The sequence below is a fragment of the Limanda limanda genome, chromosome 6 (assembly GCF_963576545.1).
Source record: "Limanda limanda chromosome 6, fLimLim1.1, whole genome shotgun sequence".
In the NCBI taxonomy this organism is placed as follows: domain Eukaryota; kingdom Metazoa; phylum Chordata; class Actinopteri; order Pleuronectiformes; family Pleuronectidae; genus Limanda; species Limanda limanda.
Window position 1 is genome coordinate 28,180,519 of NC_083641.1, and position 22,897 is coordinate 28,203,415.

Sequence of the window (22,897 nt, forward strand, 5' to 3'; positions counted from 1 at the left end):
TCCGGTTGATACTTTCAGAATACTGGAGAAAAACACAAGAAAAACAAGAAAAATCTGGAAATGTTCGGTTTTAAATAAACAATTAAACACTAAATACACAATTAAAACACTAACTACACAATGTAACAGTTTCAGCGTCATCACAGAAACAACGCTTCTTCACGGTCCGTCGATCATCTGTGTCCTCTTTCCGGTATGCTTCCTTCCGGTCCGACCCTTTTCTCCCTCCGGTGCCTCCTCTGTCTGCCGCTACACGTGTGGATTATATCCCGGTTGTCCTCTCTAACTTCACCGGTGAACACACTCGGGTCGCGATGGCTTCGTCTTTCGAGCAGATGCGGACGAACGTGGGGGAGCTGCTCCGCGGCATCGACCGGTACGCATGGCCCGGCACGGCACCCGTGCTAGCGCTAGCTTAGCCTGTGTGCTAGCGCCTAAGCTAACGTTAGCTCGTTCAGCTCCAGTTCACCGCAGTTTGAGATCAAACCGCGAGAATCAACCAGTGAAACACGTGTTTCAGAGACAGGTGGATTTCTAGTCAAACGCAGAAGAACATTTTATAGTTTAATAGTTTCCATGTTTTCATGAATGAAGCTAGAAACAGCTGCATCATCATCACCTGGGTTCCTAATGACGTGTTAAAGAGAAGAAGAGTTTCAGAGGCAGGTTCCCCCTCACAGCTGTTTAACATCTGGACAGATGTTGACAGATGTGAGCTGATGAGATCCTGTGTGGATCTTCAGGAGGAAACTCACGTTCAGAACAAACAGCAAAGAAGAGAATCGAACTAAACAGGAAGTCAACTGAGACTCAGGACATTATAAATCCTCCTGTGATGTTTATCAGGCAGGAATCAAACCTGTGAGATGAGAAGCACGACATCTGTCTCAGAACGACACGATGAACTGAACACACCAGGTTTAATTAACAAGCAATAATCAATGTTGTAATGGCGTCACCTCCTCCTCCTCCAGGTACAACCCCGAGAACCTGGCGACGCTGGAGCGCTACGTGGAGACGCAGGCGAAGGAGAACGCCTACGACCTGGAGGCCAACCTGGCCGTCCTGAAGCTGTGAGTCACCAGACGCAGACTAACACTCCTCCAGTTCCTGGTAGAAGACACAGGGACGCTGAACGACAGCTTCCTGTTTGACCCGGTGGATGTATCACCACTTCCTGTTTGCTGCAGGAGTCGTTAGATTTCCACTTCTCTCCTCAGACAGTTTATTTCTCTCGTTGTTATTCACTCGACGTCTTGAAGTGAAATGAACGTTTCCATGATTCCTGCGTCACTGATGAAGTTCTCCCTCTTCCTGTGCAGGTACCAGTTTAACCCCGCCTACTTCCAGGTGACGGTGACCTCACAGATTCTGCTGAAGGCGCTGACCAACCTGCCGCACACCGACTTCACTCTGTGCAAGTGCATGATCGACCAGACACACGTATCCACTCGCTGCAGCTTCATCACTGTGTGAGGGTCCGGTCGGATTCCAGTCGCCACTGAACTGGTTTGAGAAGTTGAGGATTTGGTTTGAGACGAGAGGAAAGATTCAGATTTACTTCAGGGTCTGATGTTTGAGTGTAGGATGTCCAGTAGCTTGATTTAAAACTCCTGTCACCTCCACACTCACACCTCACTGTCTCAGCAGTGAAGCACCAATCAGATAAAGTCGCTCTGTCGTGTGGATCCCAGAGAATAGTCGCTGGTAAATGATTCTCAGTCGGATTCTTCTGTCATTTAGTTAAATTCCAGCGTTTCTGCTCATTTCAAAGATACAATTAGAAACTAATCTGGAGGAAAAACAAACGTTGAGTCTTTGTTTAAAGTCGAGTCTGTTTGTGACCACAAGAGGTGAAATGGTGACTTCCTGGTGAAAGAATATATGTAATATATAAACTGTAATATAGTGATGAGTGTGTGTAGATAGATTTGGATGTGGGGGGGTGGGGGTTGTGTGGTTTTGTTTGGGAGTCTGTTTCCTTGACTACTGTGCCGCAGCAAGAGGAACGTCCCATCAGACAGATCCTGTACCTGGGGAACCTGCTGGAGACGTGTCACTTCCAGAGCTTCTGGGTACGACAAACACACACAGACACACACAGACACACACTCAGGATTATCTCCATTTCCTGATTCCAACATCTCTCCTCCTCTTTGTTTTTGTTTTTGTTGAATCTTGTCGTCTTTGTCTCTGACAGACGAGTCTGGAGGAGAACAGCGAGCTCATCGACGGCATCACTGGGTTTGAGAATTCCGTTCGTAAATGTGAGTTTCACCGACCGACCGACTCTGGAAGAACAGGAAGTAGCTGTGCATCACCTGTTGTTGAACTGATCTTCTTCTCCTCCTCCAGTCATCTGTCATGTAGTGGGCATCACCTACCAGACCATCGAGCACCGGTTACTGGCGGAGATGTTGGGAGATCCGCTGGGTGAGAAGTTAGACCAGAAAAACTCAAACCACTGAGCTTCACCTTTGGAAAAGATCAGTTTGTATTTTCTATAATGACACTGAACCACTTCCTGTCACTTCCTGTGTCCAGACACGCAGGTGAAGGTGTGGATGAACAAACACGGCTGGACGGAGGACGAGGACGGTCAGATCTTCATCTTCAACCAGGAGGAGAGCGTCAAGCCCAAGAACATCGTGGAGAAGATCGACTTCGAGAGTGAGTGTCGCAGATCCAAACCTACGAGACTCTGGATCTGAAGTTTGGAGACGAGAGAGAAACACAGAAATCCAGAAGCTTCACTCTGAGTTCATAATTCGTTTCTGTGACTTTAAAATCAAAGATCAATAATCATCTTGTGTTTCTTTTCTCAGGTGTATCCAGCATCATGGCCACATCTCAGTGATGCAAGCGCACACACACTCACACACATACACACACACACACACACACACACTTCAGTCGAGGCAGAAGATTCCAAGATTCATCCGCATCATTTGTTTTCAAACTTTTCTCAATAAAAGTAATTTATCATTTCCAGCCTGAGTCCGTGTTTGTGTTCAGTTCGATTCAGGAAGTGTTTCAATTATTTTTCTTCTTCCCCGAAATAATTAAACTTCCTGGTGTGACTGTTAAATATCCACGTCTGTTACACAACATTAATAAGTGACTCAGTGGATTAAAGATGATTCAGGTCTGATAGTTGTTGTGTTGTGTTTCCTGTGTGTGAAGTGTAGACGACTGGATGTGAGTTTCTGTGTGTTTCCGTAAGATTTAAGTTTCACTGTCAGCGAGACGTCTCATTGATTTATTTTACATTGAGCTCATTTCCCTCCGGTCTCTGGAATATTTGGTTAAATAAAGATGAGAAACTGGTTCTAATTCTGAGGATTCGTTTGAAGCTGAACGTTCCACCTCCTCTTGTGACTGCTGGTGAATCTCAGATCCCAGCTGGTGAATCTCCTTAATGAGTTGGTCTTTGCATCTATCCAAGAATCAGATTTTCGGGTTAAGGCAAAACCTGTCCCCATAAAACCTTTAAAGAGGAAGTGATGCAGGTTGAACTGGATGAAAACCAAACGTCAGTGCAAGTTGTGAGGAGTTTGAAGTTTGTTTCTTAAACCTGGACGTTGAAGGTCAGAGGAGAATCCAGGCAGCAGCAGAACAGGTTCAGTTATGTGGAGAATGAGGTCGGAGGAGATTCAGTCTGAGGAGGTGAACAGAGAACAAACAGCTTCAGGTGTTCTTTATTGAAACGTGTGAAACCTCTCGTTCACCAGACTGTTCATCTCAGGACACACATCAAGCCTGTTGGACTGGTGCAGACACACACACACACACACACACACTGTAAACACACTCTGATGTTCACTACACATCTCATAGGGGTTCCTGGGTTCATTATGAAACCATATCACACTTCTCCTTGTTTTCATTCTGTTGGGTGTGACCGTTTCCCTGCTGACTGTGTTTGTTCTCACTGATCATCTGCACATATATTAATTCATCATGAGTTTCAGTCTCACCTCATTTGAGTTCATGTAGTTCTGAGGAATCATCAGTATCTGACTTCAGTTCAGATTCCTGCAGCTCCACTGTTTCTAGGTCTATGAACCTGAGTTGAGTTTTTATAATGAACTTCCATATTCCTCAGTACATCAGAAGAAAAGTCAAAGTTTATTTTTCAAACCAATCACAACACTCTCGCTGCTGATTCCAGGAGCTGTGTCCGTCCCCTCAGTTCATCGTGAAGGGAGCGTCATCTCAGATCCCAGCAGGTGAATCTCAGATCCCAGCTGGTGAATCTCAGATCCCAGCTGGTGAATCTCAGATCCCAGTAGGTGAATCTCAGATCCCAGCTGGTGAATCTCAGATCCCAGCAGGTGAATCTCAGATCCCAGCTGGTGAACCTCAGATCCCAGTAGGTGAATCTCAGATCCCAGCTGGTGAACCTCAGATCCCAGTAGGTGAATCTGAGATCCCAGCAGGTGAACCTCAGATCCCAGTAGGTGAACCTCAGATCCCAGTAGGTGAATCTCAGATCCCAGCTGGTGAACCTCAGATCCCAGTAGGTGAATCTCAGATCCCAGCAGGTGAACCTCAGATCCCAGCAGGTGAACCTCAGATCCCAGCAGGTGAATCTCAGATCCCCGCAGGTGAATCTCAGATCCCAGCAGGTGAATCTCAGATCCCAGCAGGTGAATCTCAGATCCCAGCAGGTGAACCTCAGATCCCAGCAGGTGAATCTCAGATCCCAGCTGGTGAACCTCAGATCCCAGTAGGTGAATCTGAGATCCCAGCAGGTGAACCTCAGATCCCAGTAGGTGAACCTCAGATCCCAGTAGGTGAATCTCAGATCCCAGTAGGTGAATCTCAGATCCCAGCTGGTGAATCTCAGATCCCAGCTGGTGAATCTCAGATCCCAGCTGGTGAACCTCAGATCCCAGTATGTGAATCTCAGATCCCAGTAGGTGAATCTCAGATCCCAGCTGGTGAATCTCAGATCCCAGCAGGTGAATCTCAGATCCCAGCAGGTGAACCTCAGATCCCAGCTGGTGAACCTCAGATCCCAGTATGTGAATCTCAGATCCCAGCTGGTGAATCTCAGATCCCAGCTGGTGAACCTCAGATCCCGTATGTGAATCTCAGATCCCAGCTGGTGAATCTCAGATCCCAGCTGGTGAATCTCAGATCCCAGCAGGTGAATCTCAGATCCCAGCTGGTGAACCTCAGATCCCAGCAGGTGAACCTCAGATCCCAGCAGGTGAATCTCAGATCCCAGCAGGTGAATCTCAGATCCCAGTAGGTGAATCTCAGATCCCAGCAGGTGAACCTCAGATCCCAGCAGGTGAATCTCAGATCCCAGCAGGTGAATCTCAGATCCCAGCAGGTGAATCTCAGATCCCAGCTGGTGAATCTCAGATCCCAGCTGGTGAACCTCAGATCCCAGTATGTGAATCTCAGATCCCAGTAGGTGAATCTCAGATCCCAGCTGGTGAATCTCAGATCCCAGCAGGTGAATCTCAGATCCCAGCTGGTGAACCTCAGATCCCAGCAGGTGAACCTCAGATCCCAGTAGGTGGATCTCAGATCCCAGCAGGTGAATCTCAGATCCCAGCTGGTGAATCTCAGATCCCAGCTGGTGAACCTCAGATCCCAGCAGGTGAATCTCAGATCCCAGCTGGTGAATCTCAGATCCCAGTATGTGAATCTCAGATCCCAGCTGGTGAACCTCAGATCCCAGTATGTGAACCTCAGATCCCAGTATGTGAATCTCAGATCCCAGTAGGTGAATCTCAGATCCCAGCTGGTGAATCTCAGATCCCAGCTGGTGAATCTCAGATCCCAGCTGGTGAACCTCAGATCCCAGTAGGTGAATCTGAGATCCCAGCAGGTGAACCTCAGATCCCAGTAGGTGAACCTCAGATCCCAGTAGGTGAATCTCATCCCAGTATGTGAATCTCAGATCCCAGTAGGTGAACCTCAGATCCCAGCAGGTGAACCTCAGATCCCAGCAGGTGAATCTCAGATCCCAGCAGGTGAACCTCAGATCCCAGCAGGTGAACCTCAGATCCCAGCAGGTGAACCTCAGATCCCAGCTGGGGAATCTCAGATCCCAGCTGGTGAATCTTAGATCCCAGCAGGTGAATCTCAGATCCCAGCTGGTGAATCTCAGATCCCAGCTGGTGAATCTCAGATCCCAGTATGTGAATCTCAGATCCCAGTAGGTGAATCTCAGATCCCAGCTGGTGAATCTCAGATCCCAGCAGGTGAACCTCAGATCCCAGCTGGTGAACCTCAGATCCCAGCAGGTGAACCTCAGATCCCAGCTGGTGAACCTCAGATCCCAGTATGTGAATCTCAGATCCCAGCAGGTGAATCTCAGATCCCAGCAGGTGAACCTCAGATCCCAGCTGGTGAATCTCAGATCCCAGTAGGTGAATCTCAGATCCCAGCTGGTGAACCTCAGATCCCAGCAGTTGAATCTCAGATCCCAGCTGGTGAATCTCAGATCCCAGTATGTGAATCTCAGATCCCAGCTGGTGAACCTCAGATCCCAGCTGGTGAACCTCAGATCCCAGCAGGTGAATCTCAGATCCCAGCTGGTGAATCTCAGATCCCAGTATGTGAATCTCAGATCCCAGCTGGTGAACCTCAGATCCCAGTATGTGAATCTCAGATCCCAGTAGGTGAATCTCAGATCCCAGCTGGTGAATCTCAGATCCCAGCTGGTGAATCTCAGATCCCAGCTGGTGAACCTCAGATCCCAGTATGTGAATCTCAGATCCCAGTAGGTGAATCTCAGATCCCAGCTGGTGAATCTCAGATCCCAGCAGGTGAATCTCAGATCCCAGCAGGTGAACCTCAGATCCCAGCTGGTGAACCTCAGATCCCAGTATGTGAATCTCAGATCCCAGTAGGTGAATCTCAGATCCCAGCTGGTGAATCTCAGATCCCAGCTGGTGAATCTCAGATCCCAGCTGGTGAACCTCAGATCCCAGTATGTGAATCTCAGATCCCAGTAGGTGAATCTCAGATCCCAGCTGGTGAATCTCAGATCCCAGCTGGTGAATCTCAGATCCCAGCTGGTGAACCTCAGATCCCAGCAGGTGAATCTCAGATCCCAGCAGGTGAACCTCAGATCCCAGCAGGTGAACCTCAGATCCCAGCAGGTGAACCTCAGATCCCAGCAGGTGAACCTCAGATCCCAGCAGGTGAATCTCAGATCCCAGCAGGTGAATCTCAGATCCCAGCTGGTGAATCTTAGATCCCAGCAGGTGAATCTCAGATCCCAGCTGGTGAATCTCAGATCCCAGCTGGTGAATCTCAGATCCCAGTATGTGAATCTCAGATCCCAGTAGGTGAATCTCAGATCCCAGCTGGTGAATCTCAGATCCCAGCAGGTGAATCTCAGATCCCAGCAGGTGAACCTCAGATCCCAGCTGGTGAACCTCAGATCCCAGTATGTGAATCTCAGATCCCAGCAGGTGAATCTCAGATCCCAGCAGGTGAACCTCAGATCCCAGCTGGTGAATCTCAGATCCCAGTAGGTGAATCTCAGATCCCAGCTGGTGAATCTCAGATCCCAGCAGGTGAATCTCAAATCCCAGCTGGTGAACCTCAGATCCCAGTAGGTGAACCTCAGATCCCAGTAGGTGAATCTCAGATCCCAGCAGGTGAACCTCAGATCCCAGTAGGTGAATCTCAGATCCCAGCAGGTGAATCTCAGATCCCAGCAGGTGAATCTCAGATCCCAGCAGGTGAATCTCAGATCCCAGCTGGTGAACCTCAGATCCCAGCTGGTGAATCTCAGATCCCAGTATGTGAATCTCAGATCCCAGCTGGTAAACCTCAGATCTCAGCTGGTGAATCTCAGATCCCAGCAGGTGAATCTCAGATCCCAGCTGGTGAACCTCAGATCTCAGCTGGTGAATCTCAGATCCCAGTATGTGAATCTCAAATCCCAGTAGGTGAATCTCAGATCCCAGCTGGTGAACCAAAGATCCCAGCAGGTGAATCTCAAATCCCAGTAGGTGAACCTCAGATCCCAGTAGGTGAATCTCAGATCCCAGCAGGTGAATCTCAGATCCCAGTAGGTGAACCTCAGATCCCAGCAGGTGAACCTCAGATCCCAGTAGGTGAATCTCAGATCCCAGCAGGTGAACCTCAGATCCCAGTAGGTGAATCTCAGATCCCAGTAGGTGAATCTCAGATCCCAGTAGGTGGATCTCAGATCCCAGTGGATCTCCTCCTCTGCTGTTAAAGCCTGGAACTAGAAGAGTTGACTTCTTGACATCCGACAGGAAACGTCTTTAAAATCTTTTTTAAATCTCAAGTTTTCAAACTGTTTCTATCTTAAACTTAGTGTTTTATTCTCCTCTTACATCAACTGATTTCTCTTTCATCACATCTGTTCTTTCTTCTAAACACTTTGTAACTTTTAAAAGAAAAGTGCTCTATTAAAAAAAGTGTTATTATATATTTATTCAGAGGACGCTGCACCTTGTTAAGATCAATACGACAAATTGTGATTTATAATTATGAGCTGTAAAAATTCATTCCATTGAAAAATGATTGTCATTCTGGAAGTAATAAAGATAACGTTTATAGTTTCCATTTAAAAACCGCGTGAATCAGTCACTGTTTCCCAGCTCTTAAAGGAGAAGTTGCACATTTAGTTAAATATGTTTATTTCCTTTTTGTCAGAGAATCAAATGAGGAAAAATGAAAGAACTCTTATAAAATCAGTTTAACATAAGAAGTTAATTCTAACTTCCCTCACAAACAGAACTTAATATTGAACTTGACATTTAATTAGCCCTTGTGGGCGTGTCCGATGAGCCGCGGCAGTTCCGTCAGGGGGCGTGTCTTCAGGGTTTATTACCTGAGTTTATAAAAAGGAGGAAACTCACCTGAAGTACCTGAAGTACCTAAAGTACCTGGAGAACCTGCAGTATCTAAAGTACCTGGAGTATCTAAAGTACCTGAAGTACCTGGAGTATTTGAAGTACCTGAAGTACCTGCAGGATCCCTCCGGACCTCCACCATGATCAAGTCCCTCAGCGTGTCCTCGGACGGATCTCTCCCCTTCGAGGACGACGTGGACTCGGTGTGTTCGGACGAGCTGCTCGGGTCCCAGTCCCGCCGCTGGCTCTCGGAGCTGCTGACCGGGGACATGCCTCCGGAGGCCGGGGACGCGAGCACCGTGGGCCGGGACGGGCTGTTCGTGGACTACCACTTCCCCCTGGGGGAGCTGGAGATGAACCCCGGGGTGCAGTGGAAGAGGCCGAGGGTAAAGAAACCAAAAGTCAAACATCTGCTTCTTCATCTTCTTCTTCTTCTTCATCTTCACTTTGGCTTAAAACCGACCCTACTGTAATAACTCCTTTATTAGATATCTTATTACAAACTGTATCTATGGGTCCTACTCACTCTAAATACTCTGTCTATGTGTATTTCTACTGTCTTTCAGTTTTAATGTAGAAGGTTTCATGCAGATTAACTGACTGCGTTTCAATCTGGTTCCAGGAGGATTTCATGTCAGTCTATATCAATATTTCCATGTTATTCTACTTTGTTTTCCTTCTGTTTATTTGACAGATGCTATTAAAAGTCCAGGTTATAGAACATTTAATACACTAGGAAAACATGCAGCGTCATTAGAGATGAGAGTATCCACCAGTACAGTGTGTAGAGGAAATGATAACCCTCATTAAACAGTCATTATGTTATATTCATTAGCTGGTAATACACAATAATAGACTGTCCAACAAGTACTATTACCTTTTTTTAACATTTACTTGAGTACTTTCACCCTGTTGGATAGGTTCTCATATGCTAATACATAATATTGGATGAGATACCACATATTTAAATGTCATATACAACTTGTGGTAAAACAAGTACTTTATTATCTGTTCAAACATGTTAGCGCACACAAACAGACACACACTGTGCGTGTTGTCCTCCCTGTAGGAGACATCATGTACTGTACGAGGAAAATAGTTCTTCAGTTATTGTCTGGTACTTAAAGTTATGTCATAAACAGGAAGAATTAATAATGACTCATGTTTTTAAATAAACCTGATTTTAGCTTCTGAAGTTCAAGTGGAAGTTTTTTCTTGAGAATTTATGCAAACAATCATTAAGTGTTGCACGTTAGTTTTGAATATTTACTGCAAAGAGATTGAGTAACAGTATAAACACACCATTACTGCATCACAGTTCATTTAGTATGGGGGGGGGGGGTCACTAGTACTAATACACACATTACTTAGTAACACGGCCACATTCACAGTTTAACTCCTGAGATTAAAAACAAAACACACGTGTCAGCGACTGTAAACTTCTCACATTAGTGATCAAATATGTTATTTAACATTTGATGCCTTCAGTAGAAAATCAAAAAAGATAAAGATGCAATACTGAAATTCTAAAAGAGGTGAAGAGAAGGTGCACCCGAGTTACCAGGTGACTTCTCCTGCAGCAGCCGCAGGTTCGATTCCGACCCGCTTTCACCTGCACTGTTTTCTCTATGAAGAAACAAAGGCCCAACAAAGAGAGAGATGAGCATGTTCCGTCCTGATGAAACCAACAGGAACCATGTGCTCACTCACTCACAGATTCAACACACATGCATTTATACCAGTTGTAAGAACCAGCAGGTACATTTAATAATAGTCTTTATGTTTTACAGCCTGGTGTTAAATCAGATTTACTGTCAGTGACTCACTCGGCTCCTCTGTGAGTAAGAGGAGACGTAAAGGTCTCAGTTCTCTCACGTGAACGACCTTTGCTTTATTTTAATTTATTAACAACAGCATTACAAACCTTTAAGTGTGTTGCAGAGTGTATTTGCTCTTTCTTGTGTAACTTCATGTACAAAACAACAAGAACACAGTTGGGCTCAAAGCTGATTGGTCACTTTATCCCCATGTTGAGATCAGATACATAAACAATGTAAAATATTTTATCTGCAGATTGGAACTCACATTAAACACAGAGCCAGGAAACCTCAGGAAGTGGAGCAGCAGACTTTTAATCTGAAGGTCCAGGGTCGAAGTCCCTTTATTCTGTATATGATGCATCACAGTACATCGAGGAACCATTGCAGTGTGAATTTATTGATGATGCAAACAGGATGTATAACATCACCTGCTCTACTTTATGGTCTTTGCATCTATCCAAGAATCTGATTTTCGGGTTAAGGCAAAACATGTCCCCATAAAACCTTTAAAGAGGAAGTGATGCAGGTTGAACTGGATGAAAACCAAACGTCAGTGCAAGTTGTGAGGAGTTTGAAGTTTGTTTCTTAAACCTGGACGTTGAAGGTCAGAGGAGAATCCAGGCAGCAGCAGAACAGGTTCAGTTATGTGGAGAATGAGGTCGGAGGAGATTCAGTCTGAGGAGGTGAACAGAGAACAAACAGCCTCAGGTGTTCTTTATTGAAACGTGTGAAACCTCTCGTTCACCAGACTGTTCATCTCAGGACACACATCAAGCCTGTTGGACTGGTGCAGACACACACACACACACACACACACACACTGTAAACACACACTGATGTTCACTACACATCTCATAGGGGTTCCTGGGTTCATTATGAAACCATATCACACTTCTTCTTGTGATGTGTTCTCATTCTGTTGGGTGTGACCGTTTCCCTGCTGGCTGAGTTTGTTCTCACTGATCATCTGCACATATATTAATTCAGTCTCACCTCATTTGAGTTCATGTATTTCTGAGGAATCTGAATTCTGTTCAGATTCCTGCAGCTCCGCTGTTTCTAGGTCTATGAATCTGAGTTGAGTTTTTATAATGAACTTCCATATTCCTCAGTACATCAGAAGAAAAGTCAAAGTTTATTATTCAAACCAATCACAACACTCTCGCTGCTGATTCCAGGAGCTGTGTCCGTCCCCTCAGTTCATCGTGAAGGGAGCGTCACGCCTGGACATCCGCCAGGGGAAACTCAGTAAGTACACAATCACTGCAGAGTTACACAAAACAGTGTGTTATCACATGATGAGTCAGCAGAACACACCTGAGTGGCTCTGTGAGGTGAGAAATTATGATATAATGTTCATTTCATGTAGAAAAGTAAATACCTTGGACTCACTTAAGTAAGTAAAACACCAGGAGGAGGATTATCAGAAACCATGACAGTGAACAAACATTGTGACACTGACGATGAAGCCTCAACATGTCACATTATAATTTGTGTTGTCTTTTTTTGTTGTTTATTTTTTTTTATGCGGATGAAGTCACAGCTCCCAGAGCCTGGATAGCTCAGTCGGTAGAGCATCAGACTTTTAATCTGAGGGTCCAGGGTTCAAGTCCCTGTTCAGGCGATAGAAGTTTTAAAACACATGTAATATATGAACTGTTCCACTATGAAGACAAGTCAACTTATACATGATCTTATCTTTACGTTATCTGGCTCTATCTACCCCAGCAGTCAGGATTAGTGTGAGCGTGTGTTTCTTCTCCTCCTCAGACGACTGTTGGCTTCTCTCTGCCATCGCCTCCCTGGCGGTGAACCCGTCTCTACTGGTCAAGGTGGTTCCTCTGGAGCAGAGTTTCCAGAACGGATACAACGGGAGCTTCACCTTCAGGGTAAATACAGTGAACACAGTCCCTGGGAAAAGGCTGCGTGGGTCACAGCTGCAACACAGACGTCCTGAACTCTGAGGCAGGTCCTTGTTGTTGTGCTGAACACTGGTCTCCCTCTGTAGTTCTGGCAGTACGGTCAGTGGGAGGAGGTGAGAGTGGACGACTTGCTGCCGACTCAGGACAACAACCTGATCTACCTCAGCTCCCCCGACAGACACGAGTTCTGGAGCTCGCTGCTGGAGAAGGCCTATGCCAAGTGAGTGTGTGTGTGTGTGTTGATTCATGTGGATGTTCAAGTTTTCTTAATATACCAATGTTTTGTTGACTTATCTCTTAAATTGACCCAAAATGTCTTAAAACTTTCAAATTTTAAGAAAGTGAAAATGGTTAAAGTGACGGAGGGCTTAATAAGAATAAGTGGAAATAACTCTCCATGAATCAAGACACTTTTTCCTATTTCTTATTGGGCAGAAGATCAATAATGTTTTTTTTTTAACCTTTTACATTAACATCAAGTTAAAGCATTAAATTCTATATAAGAAAAAACTAAATTAGACTCATTGCTGCAACAAGCCTGTGATGCTTCTCCAGCTACGTACCCAGAATAAACTTCATCCTTTTCATTTGGACTTTACTGTGAAGAACAAGAACAGTAATTGAGTCTTTTCCATTCAACACTTTGCACTGCAGACTCTCCTGCAGATTACAGTCTCACTCTAAAGTGAAGTTCTGTTTATCTAAGCATCTGTTCATCTCTGTCTGTGTTTGCTCCCTCAGGCTGAAAGGCGGCTACAGAGCTCTGGACATGGGCCTGCCTCACGAGGCGATGGTGGACATGACGGGCGGCGTGTCCGAGGTGCTGAACATCTCCCTCCTGCCCAGGAACCTGCCGGCCGTCCTCAAAAACCTTCTGTCGAAAGGAGCGCTCATCAACTGCGCCAACTGTCAGGTGCACTGATAAAGATCCGACTCGTTTCATGTCCCTGCAGACAAACCCTGATCCAGAGAGTCAGTGGGAGATGATGAGTCATGTTGTTCTGGGTTTTCCTCCTGTCCTGACTGGGGGTGGATGTTTGTTTTGTCCATCCAGGGTGCTCTGGAGAAAAGAAATGAACTGGGGATCATGTACAGACATGCCTACTCTGTGACAGCAGTAGAAAAGGTAAATGTCCCTGAACGAGGCGATTTATTGTCGGCTCAGATTCTTATTGAATCAATCTCACAGAATCTCAACTAAATATTTCTGTTGAGATCTCAAAATGAATCCTGGCGTCAGCTCTGATCGACAGTCTGACCTCCAGCTTCTGAGTCTGATGCACAAACGTCAAGCTGCTTTAAAACAGATGCACACATTGAGTTCCCGTGCAGGACGTGTGCACCCCCCTCTCCTTCGCACCCCCCTCACGTGTCAGCTTCTCTCTGCCTCCTCCAGGTGAAGACGGCGTACGGCACCGTGGATCTGGTGCGACTCCTCAACCCCTGGGGCAACACGGAGTGGGTGGGGCCCTGGAGCGACGTGGAAGGGTTGGTACACACCTGCATGAGCCAGATTAACCGGATTCATTTACTACTTATCTTTGTTGTTTAGTGAAAATATAAAAGACCTGCAAGAACCATTTAATTTCTCCTTCTCAAACTACCTGAAATAAAGTGTCTGAGCCTGCAGGGGGGTCTCAGTCTCATACACTGTATTTATTATTTCTATTAATCTTATATTTGTATATTTCCATGGATTTATATTGCATGTTCACTTATTAGTACTTTTACTGATATTTTTTTTTTTGGATTGTCTCTTTCTCTGCTGTGGGTGGTTTTCAAAATTAAAGTCAAATTTGAGAACAAGAACTTTGAATCAAATTCAAAAACATTGTTTACACAGTGGAAATATTCCCATGTCTGATTTGAACGAAATAACAGTGGCATTCAAATTGAATTCATGCTTCTCCTCTGATGTGGTTGCTCCACTTGTCTGTGTTTACAGATCATATTTAATCCTCTTATCATGAAGATGTGGGACAAGTATCAGCTGACTTCTCTCTACCTGTGGTTTTTTGTCTTCCAGCCTGGAGTGGAGCACAGTGAGCCTGGAGGAGCAGAAGCGCCTGCAGCGAGTCCAACGGGAAGACGGCGAGTTCTGGTGAGTCCGTGGCGTCTCGCTGTGACACACCCACCTTCTCCCAGTGAACCACACAGCTTCTCTCCTCATGCACTCATGGTTCTGATCTTATCTCGTGTCAGAGGAAGGTTAAAGAAAGTGTTTTTGTGATACAAATCTACTTAAACACAACTGCTGCCAAAACTGACTCTGTTGACTGACGGGTTCAAAGTCAATAAACTGGACGTGCGTGAATGATCTCCTTTCACTCAGGATGTCGGTGTCGGACTTTGAGAAGCAGTTTGAGACGATGGAGGTGTGTCACCTGACCGACAGCCCGGACTCCGGCGTGCTGCCGTGGCGCTGCATCATGCTTCATGGGAACTGGGTCCCGAGCGTCTCAGCAGGAGGAGCTCCCCAAGGAGGTAGTGATGACTCATCGGCACTGACGTTTCATTTGGCCTGTGGTGGAGGAAGTACTCACATTTCACTTAAAGGGGAATTTCCAATATTGGTTCAACCTTTGTTTATAATTGTTCATGAAATTCAGCTGTGGCTCCAGTGTCATCTTATGGGGCAACTACGACAATTCATGAAGTGTGTGTGTGTGTGTGTGTGTGTGTGTGTGTGTGTGTGTGTGTGTGTGTGTGTGTGTGTGTGTGTGTGTGTCTGCAGGCTGGTTCTGGCAGAACCCTCAGTTCCAGTTCATCCTGCCCGAGGGCGACAGCAGCGACTCGAAGAAGAGCTGCTCCTTCATCTTGTCTCTGATGCAGAAGCACCACCGACGCCGAGGCACGGACCTGTCCCTCGCCCTGCACGTGTTCCCGGTACACACACACACACACCACTGCACTTAACTCATCTGTGTGAATGTTGGCTGCCCCAGCTGGAGGCTATAGTCTTGCAGGTTCATTGAACGTGAGGATGAGTGGTTGCCTGTCTGCACATGTTAGCCCTGTGGATTAAGGGCGTGCCCACGCATTGCATGCTGGGATTGGTTCTATTATCTCTGGAGCTTCTTTGTTTGTTTTCAGCATTACACAACAACTACAGGATTCTTTTTCACTTTCTTTAACGATGCAACATTGGACATTTTTGAACTTTTTCAAATTCATAGGGGGAGGGACTAATATCTATGAGTGTGTGAAGCTACTTAAGCTCGTGTGAATGTCTAATTTTATGATTTCACAAAACGTACGATTAAAGCAACACAACTGAAAAGAAGATTGTTGGACAGGAAGTACAATAAGTAATACTTTCCGATGGAGAACTACGTATCCATGTGTAATGAATCTGTGGCGTCTCACCAGGTCCATCCCAAAAAAACCTACTTGTCTCCTGAGGACCTGAAGGCCGTCCGCCCGGTCCTCAGCAGCACCCACTACTCCTCACGTCGGGAGGTGGTTCTCCGTGGTTCCCTTCCGCCCGGATCCTACGTCATCATCCCCTCCACCTTCGAGCCCAACCAGCAGGGGGCGTTCCTCCTCCGGGTGCTGACGGAGCAGGGCAACACAGCCGCGTGAGTCATGGATTCATCTGTGGATTTTTGTAGATTTCGTAAAATGGGAGAATGTAAAACATAATTAAATTACAACTTAGATTCTCGTCCATTCCAATATGGCAGAGTGTTTTGAGGTTTGTGATCATAATTATGATGATTCTCTGATTTTCTCTTTTCAGTCCAGCTAACAAACCACCACAAAACGTCAATTCACAAACTGAGGTAAGAGACGTGTTGAATTGGTTAAATCATTCACAGAGGATATAAAATCAGAGGAGGGATCAGAACCTGGAGCAACTCAAGCTTCTCTCACATGAACAGTTACCTGAAGTGTTGTCTGTCATTTCACATGACCTCAGGGTCGTAACATTCCTCATTAACTTGAAGAGAGAGAGAGAGAGAGAGAGAGAGAGAGAGAGAGAGAGAGAGAGAGAGAGAGAGAGAGAGAGAGAGAGAGAGAGAGAGAGAGAGAGAGAGAGAGAGAGAGAGAGAGAGAGAGAGAGAGAGAGAGAGAGAGAAAGACAGGCAGTGACATGTAGTAAAGTTAATACCTTGGACTCACTTCAAATAAGGAAGTAAAACACCAGTAGGAGGATTATCAGAAACCTTGACAGTGAACAAACATTGTGACACTGATGATGAAGCCTCAACATGTCACATTATAATTTGTGTTATGTCTTTTTTTGTTGCTTCTTTTTTTTTGCGATGAATTCTCAGTTCTCAGAGCCTGGATAGCTCAGTCGGTAGAGCATCAGACTTTTAATCTGAGGGTCCAGGGTTCAAGTCCCTGTTCAGGCGATAGAAGTTTTAAAATATATGAATTGTGTCACTACTGAGCCTTTACCTACGAAGACAAGTCAATTTATACACAATATCTTTACGTTATCTGGCTCAATTTACCCCAACAGTCAGGATTAGTGTGAGCATGTGTTTCCTGACTGGAAGCTGAGGCCCAGTGCAGCAGGACCTTTTCTGCACAGACGCTTTCACAATAACAGCAAATCATAACCCACTAAGACGCCCTGTCTGAATTATTTAATTTGAAGTGATGATGTTTAACAAAGTGAATATCACATTATTTCTTTCACAATGCAGCCTGACTGAGGAGTCTCAGTAAACACACAGTTTCATGTCTTCATTTGATTTGCTGCCTCAGCCTCAAAGACGTCAGATCAGTCTACTGTCTGTGTGAATGTGAGTGTGAATGGTCGCCTGTCTGCACACATCAGCCCTGGGATAGACTGCTGGGTGGATTAAAGGCGTGCCCACTTCCCACCCATTGCATGCTGGGATAGGTGCCAGCGTGCACTCAGATAAGTGGGCGGATAAACGGCCAACTGAATTAAAAAACGCTTGTTGCCATAAATCAGCTCCAACAATGGTGATTAACTGATGTCATTGGAATATTTAAAAGCCCACAAAGCTCCAATGGTTGAACCCTGACAGTTTGTAGAGAGAAATGTGATTCTGTGTTTTCTGTCTGCAGCCGTCACATCCTCACCAGGCTGCGCTGCCTTCTCCCAAATCCACCAGACTCCTGTTTATGAAACACTGCAACAAGGTGAGATTTACCTGCACCTCAGAGATGTTAATATATATATTATGTGTATAAAGAGATATATGAAGATGCAATGTGACGGTGTGAGTCTTGTTTTGTTAATGTTTCATGTCTTGTGCTCATCAGAAGGGGATTTGCAAACCGCTGCATCTCCACAGCCTCCTGACTGAGGCCATACAGGGAGGAGGTCAGTGTGGATTCAACATCAGTTTGCGTGTCTTTGTTTTCACTGCTTGTGATGAATTGGTGCGGTTAGTGTGTCCCAAGTATCCATGGATACAACATGTGAACTTCAGCACAGAGCAAACAACAGGTTAGGAGCCTCCAGTTATTTGTGGAGCTTCAGATCAGAGCTGCAGGACAACGCTCCTGTCAACAAACTCAGTCCAAAGCTCGTAAACGTGTGAGTTGTGTAGGTTGTTGGGTTCAAGTTTCAACATGTCAGGAACAGTTCTCAGATCTGCATTTAGAGGTTTAGCCTCCTGGAGGTATGTTAGTTTCTGCTCAACAAAATTTGGTTTATGTCCTCGGTATCCAGTCCAACTTCTACGGAAATTAACTTTAACATTATTATCATTACGATAAGAATATATAACATACGATCGACATCAAGCAGCAGAACAGTCTCACCTTGTAAGCAACACCTCAGAGTTTACAGTTCTCATTAAACATCATGATTTAAAGTCCTGCATTAATAATAATTCTCCCTGCTGATTTGTCTTCAGTGTTGGCCGGCAGTGAGAAGAATCTGGCTCTGGAGCACTGCAAGAGTCTGGTGGTCCTCACCGATGTATCCTTGTTTCTTATATCTTAACAAACTCACACACTTCTTGTTATTATCTATGAGGCTTCTCAGCTCTCTGTCTGTGAAGATTCAGAAGATCAGAGGTTGTAAAAGTGCAGGAAACTGGACTAACTTGTGTTTCTTTCAGGTATTTATCGTCTGTACCTGTGCTGAGAGTCGTTATGCTAAACAGATGTAGGTTGTTGTGTTTCTCAAGGTGTGAGTGTCTGTTGGTACTTGTAAATTATAGACTCATCTTTTTAATGGCATCTCTGGATTCCTGGAACAAAATTCCTACATCTCCCCCCCCTATATTTTATTAGTTTAGGATGCTAATCTTCTCAGTGAGGACTCAGTTCACAGCCATAATGCTGCCATATTAAAAATGAGTCTGTTTATTGATAGAACTGGAGAACCGACTCTGTTGAAGACTGTTCTGGTTCATGTCTGGTTAATCTCCTTGACCTCAGTATTTAATCCAGACTCAAGGCACCGCTCGGCTGAACTGGCGTGAGTTCCAGGGTCTGTGGGACATGATCAAGAGGTGGACGGTGAGGGCATCAACACACAGGAACATGGCGAGGGACATAGAGGGTTGTTTAGAAGCAGAGGACTTGTCTCCTCAAGATCCCTCTGAAGTGGGCACCAGTAAGCTGGAGGACCAGTAAGCTGGAGGACCATGGTGGTCCGGAGCTGTATCATCTCTCACAGCCGGGGCAGTGCGAGTGCAAGAGAGGGAGGAGGAAGTGGTGATATGACATTAGTTTAAGGGCTAATGTTCAAACAGTTGTAAAGCTATAATTACCATGAATATCTTTGTGTCTCTCACATAAAATGTCCAACAACTCCAAAGTGACACACTGACATCCCTACCACGTGTGTATTAATAATAATAACTTTATCTAAACAAGCGCTTAACAACATATATGGTAAGGAGGCGGTGTTTGACTGTCTTCACATCAGCCAATAGAAGAATTCAACTGCAATAGCCACGTTTCAACCAGTAGAGGGCAGTGACTACTCTTGTTTGTATTGAACACTGATTAACAACTGTATTCATCTGTTCTCAGATGGAAAAAGTGCTTATGAGGTGTTTTACAGGTTTCCATCGTTGAATTGAACTTCATGATGTCAGTGCAGTTGCTCATGCACAGTGTTTATTTCTCCTCAGGACATCTTCCTGGTGTTTGACAAGAACAAGACGAAGCGTCTGGAGTATCAGGAGGTCGCTCCGGCCCTGAAGGCTGCAGGTACGTTCCTTCATCCAGGATTCACTCACACTTTAAAGGTCTCTCTGCAGTGTTCAGAGGTTTCATGTGTTAAAACATGTCTGATAGATTCAGGCTCTACATCTGTTATGTGACCAGTAGGGGGAGTCGAACCACCTTTCTTCACTTGCTCCTTTGCCTTTAACAACAAATATAGAGTAGCATATAATACTGAGATGTTTGAATTAGATAAAAAATCAGCATCCGACCTGATTTACTTTATGTTGACACACATTACAATCCTTTTAACATCCTTCACTAACTTTTTAAAGTGTCAGAGAACATTAACTCTGAGGTTTAGTTGTTGCCTCCACACCCAGTGACATGTAGTAAAGTAAATACATTGGACTCACTTCTAATAAGGAAGTAAAACACCAGTAGGAGGATTATCAGAAACCATAACGGTGAACAAACATTGTGACACTGATGATGAAGCCTCAACATGTCACATTATAAATTATGTTATGTCTTTTTTTGTTATTTCTTTTTTTTTTAAATGCAGATGAAATCTCTGCTCTCAGAGCCTGGATAGCTCAGTCGGTAGAGCATCAGACTTTTAATCTGAGGGTCCAGGGTTCAAGTCCCTGTTCAGGCGATAGAAGTTTTAAAATATATTAATTGGATCACTACTGAGCCTTTACCTATGAAGCCAAATCAATTTAAACATGATATCTTCAAGTTATCTGGCTAAACTTAACTGAACAGTCAGGATAAGTGTGAGCATGTGTTTCCTGACATGAACCAGTCTGATTGGAAGCTGAGGCCCAGTGCAGCAGGACCTTCTCTGCACAGAATAACAACAATTCTTCAACCGACTAAGGAGCTTTGTTTTAATTATTTCATTTGAAGTGATGATGTTTAACAAAGTGAATATTACATTATTTCTTTCACAATGCAGCCTGACTGATGAGTCTCAATACTGTGTACCCACTATACAGTTTCCTGTCTTCATTTGATTTGCTGCCTCAGCCTCACTGATAAAGCCTTGTCACAAACATGTCACATTATAATTTGTGTATTTTTTTTTTTCTGCGAGTGAAATCCCTGCTTTCAGAGCCTGGATAGCTCAGTCGGTAGAGCATCAGACTTTTAATCTGAGGGTCCAGGGTTCAAGTCCCTGTTCAGGCGATAGATGTTTTGAAATAGGAAGTTCTTACTTCTGCTGTGATCACACAGTCATATGTTTGAGCTTCTGGACTCTTTGATTGAAAGAAGAACTCTTGTGTGTTTGTGCTGCAGGGATCACGGTGGACGACCTGGTGATGCAGCTGGTTGGCCTGAGATACACCGAGCCAGACATGACCATCAGTTACCCCGGGTTCTTGTACCTGGTGATGAAACTGGAGAGCATGATACGTAAGGGAGGAGAGGCAGGAACACACACACGGCTCATTGTCTCAGGAGAAGCTGTAGAAACTATAACATGTTCAAATCATCCATAATTATCACATGTTTGAATTTACAAAACAATGCAAAATGAGGAGAGGAAGTGAAGAGCGGCAGAGGGGAGCAGAGGGGAGGGAAGGGGAGGTGACAGAGGAGGCGTGGGAAACAGGGAGGAGAAAACTGCAGAGACGACGCTTGATGCAGAAGAAGAAGATGGAAACAGGAACATTTGTGAAGGTCTCTGCAGCTGATCTTTATCGTCAGTCAGTCAGAAACTAATGAAACGTGTCCGGACAGTAAAATCACAAGAAGAGTTCCACAGACACATTCAGGTGAACTGTTGTTGTTTCTTCCTCCTTCACAGAGAAATTCCAAGCGTACGACGTGGCAGGAATGGGAACGATAGCAGTCAGCTACAGACGGGTATGAACACAGACACATCTCCAGCAGCCACACTCCTTCTACGCCTCTTTCATTACAACACAACTGAAAATAAACCACCACATGTTCTCTCTCTGGTTCCAGTGGCTCCACATGACCATGTACAACTGACCTGCTCCACTCGCCAGGACTCACTCTGCTCTTCGTTGATTTTCTCTTCACTGCTCGATCTCAATGTGTGATTTTCTGTTGTATTTGTGTATATGAACGATGTCAAGTGTGGTTCAGTGACAGAAACACGAGGCAGACAAGGACATGTTGTGCCTTTAGTTCCCGGGGTCAAAGGTCAAACACGGACGTGCTGCTGTGATGTCAGTGAAGTTTATGATTCACTGTGTCGGTGACTTTTGAGCCTCAGTCATCTCAGGGATGAATCTTTAAGATGTTGACATAATTTCTGAGCCTGAATTTAGAACGTTTGACTCCAAATAACAACAAACTTCCGAACTAATTTATGATATTAATTAAACGCTGTTCAACATGAGAACTGACTCTTATCCATGAAGTCAATCTTTGTGGCTTCAAACTTTCATTTTCATACCCAGTAGTTCATCATGTATTTAACTGATCATTTCATAGACTGACTGTAGAAAGTCTACACATCTCTACCGCACACTAAAGACACATCTCTTCCGATTATACCTTGAATAAAAAAAATTATATAGTGGAAACAGTTTCATTTATATATGATATTTTACTAGATCTGGGTAAATACGGGTAAATTCAAATGATATAAAGAAAGAACTCTGGTTCGACATTTGGAATAAAGGTTTAAATTATCTTAATAAATACTATTAAATAACGCAGTTTAAACTTTAACGTAGACTACATTACTCTAAAGTACTTTTTCCACATGTATCACCAAGGTGTGATCAATGTAACCAAGGAGAAGCTGTGTCTCAAAGTGAGTTTATTTGTGGGAATTGTGAGGTTTTGGTCCTTTTTTTCATTTTACAAGTCTGGTGTGTTTTTCTCATTTGATTTCCTTTGTGATAATGTTCTTTTGAAATTAAGCTAAATGTATGTTTAATGAATGTATGCTTCACAATAAAAATATTTGAGAAGAAGTGATTTAAAGTCAGAGTCTGTGCAGCAGAACGAGTGGTGGAAGGAGCGTTTAACCAATCGTGAGTCTCAGCTTTCAATTATGACGTTTCACAAGGATTTTATATCGACAAAACTACAATTAAAACCAAAACATCCATCACGTGGTCCATGTTTATTTACAGTTTATGTTTCAGCAGCTTTATTACTGTGATAGCTTTAAACCTGAAGTGGAAAACAACCATTGAGAGTCCCT

General features: G+C 44.6%; 2 protein-coding genes and 4 non-coding genes across 7 annotated transcripts; all 6 read left to right on the plus strand.

Moving 5' to 3' along the window:
- The first annotated feature begins 203 nt into the window (after positions 1-203).
- Positions 204-2,991, plus strand: eif3k (eukaryotic translation initiation factor 3, subunit K). 2 transcript variants are annotated; one of them, XM_061073392.1, is made up of 8 exons: positions 204-376; positions 975-1,073; positions 1,323-1,443; positions 1,998-2,075; positions 2,201-2,267; positions 2,356-2,433; positions 2,545-2,670; positions 2,826-2,991. In XM_061073392.1, the coding sequence occupies exons 1-8, from the start codon at positions 315-317 to the stop codon at positions 2,855-2,857; spliced, it is 663 nt and encodes a 220-aa protein (XP_060929375.1). In that variant the 5' UTR covers positions 204-314; the 3' UTR covers positions 2,858-2,991. The 2 variants fall into 2 exon arrangements, with proteins under 2 accessions (XP_060929375.1, XP_060929376.1); XM_061073393.1 differs by having other exon boundaries at positions 2,001-2,075.
- A 5,886-nt stretch (positions 2,992-8,877) lies between these two features.
- zgc:85932 (uncharacterized protein LOC405875 homolog) lies at positions 8,878-22,178 on the plus strand. The gene is made up of 20 exons (XM_061073071.1): positions 8,878-9,244; positions 11,857-11,926; positions 12,449-12,567; positions 12,687-12,820; positions 13,342-13,513; positions 13,655-13,726; positions 13,997-14,088; positions 14,627-14,701; positions 14,933-15,084; positions 15,335-15,486; positions 15,970-16,178; positions 16,340-16,382; positions 17,647-17,721; positions 17,845-17,905; positions 18,444-18,508; positions 18,985-19,053; positions 19,674-19,752; positions 21,010-21,126; positions 21,521-21,579; positions 21,682-22,178. Exons 1-20 carry the CDS (start codon positions 8,999-9,001, stop codon positions 21,706-21,708), a joined length of 2,088 nt encoding a protein of 695 aa, XP_060929054.1. The 5' UTR covers positions 8,878-8,998; the 3' UTR covers positions 21,709-22,178.
- On the plus strand, positions 12,230-12,302 carry trnak-uuu (transfer RNA lysine (anticodon UUU)). Its single transcript has one exon. It is a non-coding gene; the product is annotated as a tRNA-Lys (tRNA).
- Positions 16,886-16,958, plus strand: trnak-uuu (transfer RNA lysine (anticodon UUU)). The gene has a single exon. It is a non-coding gene; the product is annotated as a tRNA-Lys (tRNA).
- trnak-uuu (transfer RNA lysine (anticodon UUU)) lies at positions 20,293-20,365 on the plus strand. Its single transcript has one exon. It is a non-coding gene; the product is annotated as a tRNA-Lys (tRNA).
- trnak-uuu (transfer RNA lysine (anticodon UUU)) lies at positions 20,826-20,898 on the plus strand. Its single transcript has one exon. It is a non-coding gene; the product is annotated as a tRNA-Lys (tRNA).
- Positions 22,179-22,897: the final 719 nt, after the last annotated feature.

Bases quoted from the DNA above. Each gene is read 5' to 3' on its own strand.
- eif3k (XM_061073392.1), top strand. From the start codon at position 315: ATGGCTTCGTCTTTCGAGCAGATGCGGACGAACGTGGGGGAGCTGCTC. The intron at 377-974 runs GTACGCATGGCC...CTCCTCCTCCAG, and splicing joins CTGCTCCGCGGCATCGACCG to GTACAACCCCGAGAACCTGG. The intron at 2,268-2,355 runs GTGAGTTTCACC...CTCCTCCTCCAG, and splicing joins TGAGAATTCCGTTCGTAAAT to TCATCTGTCATGTAGTGGGC.
- zgc:85932 (XM_061073071.1), top strand. From the start codon at position 8,999: ATGATCAAGTCCCTCAGCGTGTCCTCGGACGGATCTCTCCCCTTCGAG. The intron at 14,089-14,626 runs GTTGGTACACAC...TTTGTCTTCCAG, and splicing joins CCCTGGAGCGACGTGGAAGG to CCTGGAGTGGAGCACAGTGA. The intron at 16,179-16,339 runs GTGAGTCATGGA...TTCTCTTTTCAG, and splicing joins GAGCAGGGCAACACAGCCGC to TCCAGCTAACAAACCACCAC.